The 12,269-nt window shown below is 44.0% G+C and overlaps 2 protein-coding genes across 2 annotated transcripts in view; both read left to right on the plus strand.

The window, feature by feature from the left end:
- Positions 1 to 230, plus strand: part of LOC145423549 (uncharacterized) — a 37,300-nt gene extending 37,070 nt beyond the window's left edge. Inside the window, exons 16-17 of the mRNA XM_080296190.1 lie at positions 145 to 149; positions 225 to 230. Of these exons, the coding sequence (XP_080152316.1) occupies positions 145 to 149; positions 225 to 230 (11 nt within the window). The remainder of the gene's footprint in view (positions 1 to 144; positions 150 to 224) is intronic.
- Positions 228 to 6,782, plus strand: LOC145425928 (uncharacterized). The gene is made up of 8 exons (XM_080299421.1): positions 228 to 488; positions 597 to 851; positions 935 to 1,183; positions 1,315 to 1,572; positions 3,201 to 3,503; positions 3,597 to 3,866; positions 3,988 to 4,071; positions 4,194 to 6,782. The coding sequence occupies exons 1-8, from the start codon at positions 262 to 264 to the stop codon at positions 4,258 to 4,260; spliced, it is 1,713 nt and encodes a 570-aa protein (XP_080155547.1). The 5' UTR covers positions 228 to 261; the 3' UTR covers positions 4,261 to 6,782.
- Positions 6,783 to 12,269: the final 5,487 nt, after the last annotated feature.

Raw genomic sequence — 12,269 nt, forward strand, 5'->3', positions numbered from 1 at the left:
ATAGACCTCTCAGAGAGAAAGACCTCCATCCTCCTGGAGCTGCTGAAACTCCAACCAGAGAAGAAACAAGTGGAGCTGAGAGACTGCTCACATGAAGAGAGTGAAGTGAGGATTTTGCTGCAGTGTCTGCCTTTTATCTCACAGCTCAGGTAAATAAGTGATGATGGTTTCATTTGCAGAACGTTTCCAGCATGTTCTCTGATCCCATCTTTGCTGTGTTCCAGCTGTGATCCAGAGTTCTTCCAGAGTGTGTGCACATCCATGTCTGTAAGATCCAGAGAGGAGGCCCAGCAGCTGGAGTCTCTGCTGCAGCTGCTGGGCTTCCAGCTGCTGCTAACAGGAGCGTTACACAGGAAAAGCTGCTGGTCTGTGGGGAGAGTTCTCAACCTGTGCGGCTCTAAAGTGGATCTCATCCTCACACCCAGCAAGATGTCTGCCAGAGGAGGCGCTCTGCTCTTCAGACACACAACACAACTACACAGTCTGAGGCAGGAAGTGAAACCATGACTCTCTCCTGCTCTTCTAACATCATTTCTATGTGAATCTTTAGTTCTTGGTGTTCATCATTTCTGCTCTTTCGTCTCTTCGTTCTTCAGGCTTTCCATCGACATGTCCTTGCTGCTGTCTCAGTGGGTAAGAAGAGGCAGAGCGGCCCGTCGGCTGGCTGTTGAAGAGCTTTCTCTTGTGCCTAAGAAAGCCCGACCATCACACAGAGTATTGTTGAGGGCCGTCAGTAGTTTGGCTTCCCTGCTGAGATACTGGACAGTCGGACGGTTAGACCTGACTGAGACCTGCATCCCTGCTCAGGGTCTCATTGCACTGCTGCTCCATCATGGTCCTCTGACAGTCAAGTAAATGTCTTTCTGAACATCACAGGACAAATAAAATGTCGATTTTTACTTCAAAGCTTATTTTATATTGATGATCTCTGCAGACTGAGTGAAGAGAGCTTCCAGCAGCTCCTGTCTCTCCTCCATGAAACCCAGGACAAGGACTTGACGTTGTCCTTCTTGAGTAAGGTTGGTGGAGACCTGACCTCCTGCTGCCTGAGCTGGGAGCTGCTTCACTATCTGCTGCAGCAGCCGTCGGCTCCGACCATCACTGTGGACCTGAGGAAGAACCTGTTCTTACAGGAGGAGACCACACGTCTGCTTCCCTTTCTGGACAGGATTGTGTTTAAAAGGTGCTGAATGTGGTTTGATCTTTTACACAGTTTCTGCTGATTAATCAGGAGGATTTGAAATGCTGTCTCATCTTTAATCAGCACTTCATGGATCCTTTAAACAAAGTTGGAAATAAACTCTTTGTTTTCAGGCCCAGTCCCAGCTTTGTGATGAGCTCCATCAGAGAGCTCTACAGAGCTCACGACAGTCACGCTGTTCCCAGTTTGCTGAGGTCACTCGGTCATGTGATCAGCCTGAGCTGCAGACAGCTGGACTCAGTGGACTGTGCTGCTCTGATCTTCATCCTCAGACACGGAGACGGAGTCAGACTGAACCTGCTGTGGACCTCCATACCAGCAGGGGGAGTAGAGTCCATCCTGCTCATGCTGGACAGCGTTTCTCGTCTCAGGTCAGATATTAGAGCTCGTTTCTGTGCTGCACTGTGTGATTGCTGAACAACACACTTTATTGTAACATAATGCTTCAAAAACAAGCTAACATTTTACTGTTAGTGTGGAACAGATTACATGAACAGTTGAACAAGAAACTACAAGGAAAGTTTCAAACAGCAGGCAGAGTGAAGATCATTTAAAGGTAGAGCAGTAATAATAACAACAACAGCAACAATAACACATTTTATTAGTGGGCGCCTGTCTAACAACCCAGGGTCACCGTAGCAAACACAGAACAGGAAACAGGATCAAACAGTAACTGGTTCATGTTGATGTTTACAGACAGTAAGCTGGTTTGAAGACGGCTTTGAGTTCAGTTTCCCTGGAAAAGAATCCCAGAGCCGCTGATAGTGGTGCTCATAGTGGCGACATGTACGAACAACAATGTGGTGAAGCTTCATATCTTATATATCATAGTTGGAAAGAGACGATAATTACACTCTGATGACACAAACAACATGTTCTCACTATGGTATGTGTTCTTTAATGATGACCAGATGTTTATTTCACTACTTATCATCGAGGGTTTCATCACAGATGCCCCGCCCCCGACTGTTGTTTAGTCTCAGAGATTCACACACGCTTTTCTTTAGCATTAGCCCGCTGTCATGGCAACAGTGAGAGCCGTTTGTTGTATTTTAATCCAACACAAACTTTACTAAACAACAAAGAAATTCAGACTAATCAAAAGTTTCATTTTTTTTTTAAGGGCCGACTTATCGCTGAACACACTGCAGCTTAGCATTAGCCGTCCTGTTTTTAGATGTCACACAATATTCATGAATTATTTACAAAGTTTACAAATGTCAGCTTTGCAATTTCTCATTAATTATACAGATAATTGTTTAAAAATATATTATTGGAAATCATTTCGTTTACAAATGAGGCCCAAACATTTCTGGTGATCTTCAGTGTTTCCCAAACTGCAGCCTCTGACTTGTTGCTTCTGATTTGTGTGTCTCATTTGTGGTTTTACCAAATGGTATCATCAGCGTTATTGTCATTTTAATCTTAGTGAATTAAAATTGGTCGAATTAACAATTTAATTGTATTAATTATAGTTATTATCAAGTGTTGTCATTACACCTCCTGGGCTACTTTTATCAGCTGCTCGAACAACAAGCTGAAGGCTGCAAATCACAAGTTTGTCTGCAGACACATTTGAACTGGACCCATTAAAATAATCTGCTACATGCTGTGTTTCTGTGGCTTCCTGGACACAAAGGAGACATTTACTCTTCATCACTGCTGACAAATGATGCTTTTAATCTGATAAATGCAGTAAATTATGAACAACGAGTTACCAGATGAACAGAGTCCTTATTCATTTAAAGCTGTTATCTGTTAACATCCACCTGCACAATCAGCCCAAGCAGGGAAACTGGGCTCAGTGTGACTTTGTCTTAATAACATGAGTGCTGTGCATAAATCCAACATCTAATTACAATAATGTGTCTGCTGCTAGTTCATAGATGCTGTTCTTAAAATCCTTTAGTTTTAAAGATCAACACATTTTATTGGAGCCAGCAGTTTGTTTGCAGCATCTATCATTTGAGATTTTCTGTCTCCATGCGTTTCTTTCCAGTGTTGACAGGAACCAGCTGCTGAGGTTCATCCACTGCTGTGCTGCCTGTGACGTCCAGCAGGAGGCAGCGTCAGGCCTGCTGAGGACTCTGCAGCACAGCTTGGATCTGTCCTGCTCCTCCTGTGTGGAGCTACCGGAGGAGGATCAGACTGAGCCTCTGAGTCTGACTGCTGATGACTGCAGGGCCGTCTCCACCATCCTGACACAGGGCAGCCGGGACACACAGCTGGACCTGCGAGACTGTGAGGTGGAGGACAGCGTGCTGGACCTGCTGTTTCCTGTCCTCCACAGGGTCCGCCTCAGGTGGGAAAGACCACCGAAGAGTCTGAACCAGAGAGAACCTTGTTCACGCTGGTGTTGATGCATCCTGACAGTTTCTCTGTTTGTCCTGTTTAGAGTCAGTAACACTGTCCTCCTCCAGCTGCTGTCTCTGGTTCCTGTGAACAGTGAGAGGGACGCAGTGAGGCGGGCGGTGTCCCTGTGTACAGCCCTGGGTGGAGAGCTGGATCTCAGTCACAGCACGCTGGATCAGAGGGTCTGCGGGGCTTTGGTCCAGATGCTGGACTCGTGTGAAGGGCTGACAGAGCTGGACCTCAGTCACTGTCAGCTCACTGACCAGCTGCTGCTCCCTCTCATCACACATCTGCACAAAGTCCAAGTCCTAGAGTGAGTGTCACACACTGATCCTCCTGTGGGAGGCACCAACAACCATCAGCCTGTTCACACACACTACAGTAATATAATGTGCAGCGATCAGTTAGAGCCACATGTTGTGTTTGTGTTACAGTCTGAGTCACAATCAGATCACTGATGCTTCGACCGATGTGTTACTGCAGCTGCTCTCCATCAACCCCTCCATCCACTGTGTGCGGTGAGCCAACATGAAGGAGTTTCTTCTCAGACTCTGAGAGGAATCATTCACAGCCTGAGCTCACGTGGATTCATGTTGTTCTGTGTGAGTGACGTCTGCTCTCTGCTTTGGTCTCTTTCTAGACTCTTCAGCAACAACATCGTGCACAGAGCAGCCTTCAAGGAGCACACGCAGTTTGAGATCTGGTGAAGCGCTCGCCATCATCACCATCGTCATCATCATCATGGTCGTCATCATCATCATCAGAGCAGCCTTCAAGGAGCACACGCAGTTTGAGATCTGGTGAAGCGCTCGCCATCATCACCATCGCCATTATCATCATCCTCCTGGTCATCATTATCATCATGGTCGTCATCATCATCATGGTCGTCATCATCATCATGGTCGTCATCATCATCATCAGAGCAGCCTTCAAGGAGCACATGCAGTTTAAGATCTGGTGAAGCGCTCGCCATCATCACCATCGCCATTATCATCATCCTCCTGGTCATCGTTATCATCACGGTCGTCATCATCATCATCATCATCAGAGCAGCCTTCAAGGAGCACACGCAGTTTGAGATCTGGTGAAGCACTCGCCATCATCACCATCGCCATTATCATCATCCTCCTGGTCATCGTTATCATCACGGTCGTCATCATCATCATGATCGTCATCATCATCATCATCATCAGAGCAGCCTTCAAGGAGCACATGCAGTTTAAGATCTGGTGAAGCGCTCGCCATCATCTTTAACATCGTCGTCATGGTCGTCATCATCAGGGAGATGTAGTTTTATGGTCTCAGTAAAAACTCTCACAATTGCTTCATACTAATCTGTAATATACAAGAGCAATAATAGGTCAGCGTAGTAAGTGTTAACAACTGCTGTAGAGTATTTTCTTTTTCATGTCGTAATTAAAATGCTTTGTTTTATTTATTTGTGTAGAAACGAGCACGTCTCATGTTTCTGCGGATTTTTATTTTATGGAGATCTGAAGCCATCTAGTGGTCATCCCAATATTTACACATCAGGTTGTATTATTGTGATTAAAATGTTTTCAATTAGTGAAAAAACAAAATGAGGCTGTAACAGTTTTATTGTACAGTTGTGAGTCGGCTTAGTTTATTTTTGGTACTTTTGCAATAACTGTACTGATTTTTGTGTACTCGCACACAAATGTTGATTCCACGAAATACAAACAGATACTGAAACGTGTAACAGCTGAATTGTTTGTGAGAACTTGTTCATTATTTGTTCAATAATCATGTCTTCCCGATGGAATATCATATATCAGTAATAACAAAAAAAAAGGACTTCACAGCAGAAGCATAATGTGTGGGATTATAATATTACTTTATGCCATGTTAGACCCCTAATTAAAGATTGTGAATTATTATGTAGTTTTAGTTTGCATTATTCTCCTGAATTAGAAGAAGCTGATAACTATTGCATTAGTTAAACTGATTTGCATTACATTAAACTGCTGATTTATTGTGAATGAATGATATTGTTTTATGATGTTATAAGAAATACTGTTTGCAGAAAGTCATCGCCTTATTTGTCTGATTAGAAGAGAACATGCTGGAGTTTTCTGCCCCATCTCAGCAGGAGCAGATAAACAGGCAGCCAAGGTCGTAGCTTAGGCGCCGTGTGAGAGAAAGCATGTGAATGTTTAGGCTTTTATGATAAGGTGGGGGCACCAGAGGCTATAAGAGTTTGATCAATGCTCCACCATTTTGAGATCTGAGACTGTCTGCATCAGTGTCCATCTCCCACGCGTGTGATCATTAAAATCATCGTTTGACTCAACCCGGCCGGACCAGTGTTGTTATTGTGGTTTTTCCTCTTGTCTCCATCCCCAATATTTGAATCCGTAACAGTTGTACATGTATTTTTCATTTATTGTATTTACCAACATCAAGAAGTCACAAGCAAGCAGCACATTAAAGACGTGCAGTGTTTTCAGAAAGAGATTTTTCTTACTACAGATATGTGAAATGTCCTGTTATGGTTTATTATACACAGGAAAATCATTTAAACATTATAGTCCATTGTAAAGAGGTGATTGTGCGAACTTGTTCAATATTTGTAAAAGATTCAGCTGTTACACCAAATCATACGTTATACATGATGTAAACATAACCATGAAACTAGCCTCATACGATATTTCAATAACCCAGTAAAGTCCAGAAAGATAGAAAGACTGGGTCGAAGACCAAGTGCCATGACACAGAAGGTTAAATCTTTTTACAAAAATCCTCTTACTGCTCTAGAGTCGGTCAGGCAGCTCCTCCTGCTTCATTCTCCTCAGGAAGTTCACTGTGATCTTCAAATGCCTCTCTGCTGCTCCTCTGCTCATCATCCTCCCATTCTGGGTAATCTGGACTCTGAACCTTCTGGATCTTCTTCAGTTCGTCCTTCACAAAAGTGATGATGTTGTCCTCCAGCAGCTGGAACAGAACACTTTATGAATGAGCCAATCAGACTGAAATCATGGATCCAAACATCAGATCCATGTTGGACACACTGACAATCCACCGGTCTACAAAGAGCAGCATGGAGATGATTGTGAACAGAATAGATGTAAAAGTAGTTGTTGTACATGTGCAGACCATAAATATGGAGTCCAGCTGTGTTTGATGCTGCTGGACAGACTGACCACTGGGAACCTCTGAGCTCTGCTGGTCCACTCTGTGGAGGAATAATAAAAAATTAGCTCAATCACAAGGTACGTTTTCTGCTCTGTGTTAGTTCTCAGACAACATAATCGTAATTAAGTTTGTAAAGCTTTAAATTGTGTCCTAGATGTATTAGGCTAGGGGTGGGGAACTCCAGGCCTCATGGGCCGATGTCCTGCAGGTTTTAGATCTCACCCTGGTGAACAGACCTGAATCAAATGATTAGTTTATTTATAGGCCTCTAGTGAACTTCAAGACCTGTTGAGGGGTAGTGTCAGGATGCACACCCACCATTAGAAGGTATTTTAGCAATTTAAATCAGCTGTAATGGATCAAGGACACATCTAAATCCTGCAGGAGACTGGAGCTTGAGACCTGGAGTTCCCCACCCCTGTATTAGGCAATTTTATTTCTTTTTCCAGATACATTCTCGCACCTCCTCAGTCACACCAATCTCATGATATGATTCCTAAAAAACAGCTTAAAATTGTGGGAAAAAAATGCTTATGTTGCTGCCACTTAGTTCAGCTCACAGATCTGGCTGCAGAGCTGCACTCGCTGTAGGTTCAGGCTTCAGGCTCCACTATAATAGTTGCTGAAAAGTGAACGTTCATTTCTGCTTGTGCAGCTTTCCAGTTGCTTCACTCCAGTAGAGCACCTTAATATTTATGATGTAATGTTTTTTCTTACTAAACATCCTCAGAGGCATCTCAAACATATTCTAGTCCACAATATACTGATATATACAGATAAGGGTAGTGTAAAAGGTGGAATAGTTATAAACAGTTTATGTACAGAGAGACCAAATATACAGATGAACTGCAGACAAATGTACAGATGTACTGTGTATACACATGTAGAGATATACAGATAATCTGTATAGCATACAGATGTTCTATACTGCTATACAGATCGGCAGATAAACAGATGTACTATGAACAAATATACAGATTTGCTAAATATATACAGATGTAGAGGTGTGAGGTAAACAGATCTACAGAGTGCTATGAATACATCTAACGCAGTGTAAGCGTAGCTCTCTGAGCAGACTATAATAGATAACAGTGTACGCACTATCACAGAGACCATACTATGTCAGTGTCCTAAACTATAGCAGTAACCAGTGTGTGCACATGGTGAATGTTGAGAATGAATGACAGTCATGATCATTGTCACTGGGAGGGATAGGGGGGTGTGGATGGACAGTGAGTGTGGATGGAAAGGTTCAGCAGGGGACTGAGTTCAGTAGAGTGACAGCTGTGGGGAAGAAGCTGTTCCTAAACCTGCTGGTTTTAGTCTGAAGGCTCCTGTAGCGCCTCCTGGAGGGGAGGAGCTGGAGGGGTTTATTGGCAGAATGAGAGGAGTCCCTGAGAATGATGTGTGCTCGGCATAGACATCTCTTCTTGTGGACATCCTCAATGGCAGAAAGTAGAGTCCCTGTGACGTCTTTTCACCACCCGCTGCAGTGCCTTGTGGTCAGCAACATAGCAATTTCCATACCAAACTGCGGCACAGTTGGTCAGGATGCTCTGTATCTCACAGTGGTAGAAGTTAACCAGTATGTCAGTAGACAGGTGGTTCTTCTTCAGTGTCCTGAAGAAAAAGAAGCGCTGATGGTCAGGCTGGAGGTCTTAGTTGACCAGGTCAGATTCTCAGAGATGTGGGTCCCCAAGACCTTGAAGCTGGAGACCCGTTCAACAGCTGTGCCATTTATGTAGATGGGGACATGGGTGTTTGTTTTCTCCCTCCTGAAGTTCACAATGAGCTCTTTGGTTTGCTGGTACTCAGGAGCAGGTTACTGTCAGCACCACACAGCTAGGTGCTTTACCTCTTCCCTGTAGCAGACTCATCATTGTCCCTGATGAGACAGTCACCGTGGTGTCATCTGCAGACTTGATGATGGAGTTGAATCAATACCTAGGTCTGCATTCATAGAGGAACGAACTCAGCACACAGCCCTGTGGAGCGCCAGTGTGAGTGTGATGGTGGTAGAGCTGTTATGCCCTGACCTAACAAATAGGGGTCTGTTGGTCAGAAAGTCCATGATCCATTTATAGATACAGAATTCTTCCTTTGAGGGACTCAAATCACATTGTCCCTGAAACTATAGACCCCTTCCAGTTTGCATTCAGCCCCAATTGATCAGTGGATGGTGCAACAGCATTAGCCCTGCACCACACTCTGCAACACCTGGAAAGCAGCAGAACATATGTCAGGATGCTCTTCCTGGACTACAGCTCTGCTTTCAACACCATCCGCCCAGGCAAGCTGATATACCTCCCAACACCCACCCATAACTGGATTCCAGACTTTTTGACAGACAGACAACAGGTGGTGAGAATGGGAGGACACGTGTCTGCTGAGCTCACCGTCAGCACTGGATCTCCACAGGGCTGCTGCCTCAGCCCCAAACTCTTCACCCTGTACACCCATGACTGTGTCTCCACCCAGGAAAACTCCAATACACTGAGGACACCACCATCCTGTGGCTCATCAAGGGGGGAGTAGACAATGTTCTTGTCTATGGTGTGAAAAGCGACCTCATCCTCAACATGGCAAGACCAAGGAATTAATACTGGACTCTAGGAGGAACTCCCTCCCCTGCAACCTCTTATCGTGAAAATGACAGAGGTGGAGAAGGCAAACAGCCACAGATTCCTGGGACTGCAGGTTTCATCAGACCTGCGCTGGACTCTCAACACCACAACAACAGTGAAAAAAGGCCAGCAAAGGCTTTATTTCATTCGGCTGCTCAGGAAAGCCAGAAATCAGCGCCCTCTCACCCAGGCATACAGAGGACTGATAGAGAGCATCCTCACCGCAGGTATCACTGTCTGGTATGGAAACACTACACAGACAGAGAGGAAGGCTTTGCAAAGAGTCATAAAGTCTGCAGAGAGGATTATGGGAACAAAACTTGCCCCCATGGCCCTTCTGTGCACACAACACGGCCAAAAAAGAGCAGAGAGAATTATCAGGGACTCACACCATCCAGCTCACTCTCTGCTCAGACACAAAAACTGCACATACAATCTCAGACACAACTGTTTTCAGGTAAAAGTGTTTCAAAGTTCATATATAGGCAATCTGTACATTGTTAAGATATTTAATAGGTAACCCTTCATTGTTTTGTAAGCTTTAGAAGCATTATATCACAGTCGTTTTGTGCACAGAGACAAGGTGGTTTTGAGCCTCTGTTTGGTACTGTATAATGTCCATTAAGCTAACGGCAGGAGCTAGAAACGTTTCTATTGTCAACCATTTTGTCAGGAAACATGTTCAGGTATATGTATAGTAAGCACTTTATCATTTTGGTTTATTATTTAGCTTTTCCTTCCACCATGTGACATTAAGCAATACAGAATGTGAAACATTTATGTTCATTTTGATTGCAATAAAGAACTGCATGAGAGACGCAAGTCAAAATCACTCTCGTGATTCTTTCCCCGTTTTCAGGGGTGTAACATTAGCTGCCATGCGCCCATCTCAGTGTGAAGTGGAGTCTGTCTGTACTGGATCTGGATTCATCATCGTCCCTCCAACAGCGATCCAGCTCACCAATTGGTGATAATGACCAACTGAGCCTGCTAGCAGGTGCAGGAGGGCCAATCTCAGCCACAGCTATGAAGCTGATAACTGCTAATAACACCCATTGATGGGCTGATAACATGAATATTAAATGTCAATTCCTTCCAAGGTAAGAGCTTTTTTAAAAACTCAGACTGAGGTCTTATTTTGAAAGCCAGTGTTTGTTGAAGCTGTTTCCTGGAGCAGGACCCTGAGCAATTAGAAAAAGCAGACTTAAAAACACTTCATCTCATCTGTGCTCATTAAACTGACATCATGCAGTTCATCTTCTCACCAGCAGAGGACCACAAATCACCATCAATGAAGAGTTCAAGGAGATTTTAGTGACATCAGAGCTGTACGTATTGATCTAATCAATATGGAAGTTCATGTTTCTTTGATTGGATCGGTTTTTAAAGCAGCTGTTTTTATAGAATAACAGAAACATGAGAGATGCAAAATATCTTTAATATTTGATACACTGGCCTCATCAGTGACAACGATGAGGCCGCCTACAGGGAGGAGGTGGATCGTCTGGCTGAGTGGTGCGACACAAACAACCTGCTGCTTAACACTGAGAAGACCAAGGAGCTCATCGTGGACTACAGGAGGAATGCTGACCCACATCCACCCATCCACATTAAGGGGACGGCTGTGGAGCGTGTGAGCAGCTTCAAGTTCCTGGGAGTTCACATCTCCGAGGATCTCACCTGGACGACCAACTGCTCCAAGCTGGTCAAGAAGGCTCACCAGCGCCTCTTCTTCTTGAGGACTCTGAGGAAGAACCACCTGTCCTCAGACATCCTGGTGAACTTCTATCGTTGCACCATCGAGAGCATCCTGACCAACTGTATAACAGTCTGGTACGGGAACTGCTCTGCCTCGGACCGGAAGGCGTTGCAGAGGGTCGTGAAAACTGCCCAGCGCATCGCCGGAGCACCACTTCCTGCCATAAAAGACATCTACAGGAAGCGGTGTCTGAAAAGGGCTGGGAAAATCATCAGAGACCCCAGTCACCCATCACATGGACTCTTCACCCTCCTGCCCTCTGGGAGGCGCCACAGGAGCCTCCGGACTAAGACCACCAGGTACTGGAACAGCTTCTTCCCCACAGCTGTCAGACTCCTGAACTCTGCCTCCTGACATCTGACCCACGTTAAACTCATGGACTGAACATACACACACCCACAATGGACAACTGTACCCTCAAACACAATAATAACATGGACTGAACCACCACTCACAACCACTAGCACTTTATATAGCCTCTGTAGAAACTATCTACACCCTCACTTATCTTAACTGCACTACTGTATAGCTCTGTGTAAATAATCATTCTGTACATTCGATAATCTTTAATCCTACAACTGTTTACAACTTGCATAGTTCCCATTTCTGTATAGCTGTATATCTCAGATTTCTGTAAAGTTATTTATTTCATATTCTGTATAGTTTTTCATATTTATATCCTGTTCATATCCTGTACATAGCTTGTACTCACTACAGCCTGTACATACTTATAGTTATAGAATATTCACAACATACTTCATACCGTGTACATTATAACATACCATAATAGACCCATTTCTGTAATATACTCACATATCTATATTATTGCTAATATATATTGTAATATATCTATATCACTAAAGCACTTCTGGATGGATGCAAACTGCATTTCGTTGCCCTGTACCTGTGCATGTGCAATGACAATAAAGTTGAATTCTATTCTATTCTATTCTACTATTGGATGTCCACTTATTCAGCCATGATGGAAACAAGTCTGAGCTCATTAAAATGAATCCAAATGTTTGATTTCTCTTTCTTAATGGGATGAAAATGCAGAGGAGCTGGTTGAGAACTGAGCTTCAGAGAAACACAACATACTGGTATTCACTGTGAAGCGCTGAGTGGAAAAAGACAGAAAAACAACATGTGGATCCTGGAATAATGGGAGTTTACATCTTTA

The sequence above is a fragment of the Astatotilapia calliptera genome, chromosome 3 (genome assembly GCF_964374335.1).
Source record: "Astatotilapia calliptera chromosome 3, fAstCal68.1, whole genome shotgun sequence".
NCBI classification, from domain to species: domain Eukaryota; kingdom Metazoa; phylum Chordata; class Actinopteri; order Cichliformes; family Cichlidae; genus Astatotilapia; species Astatotilapia calliptera.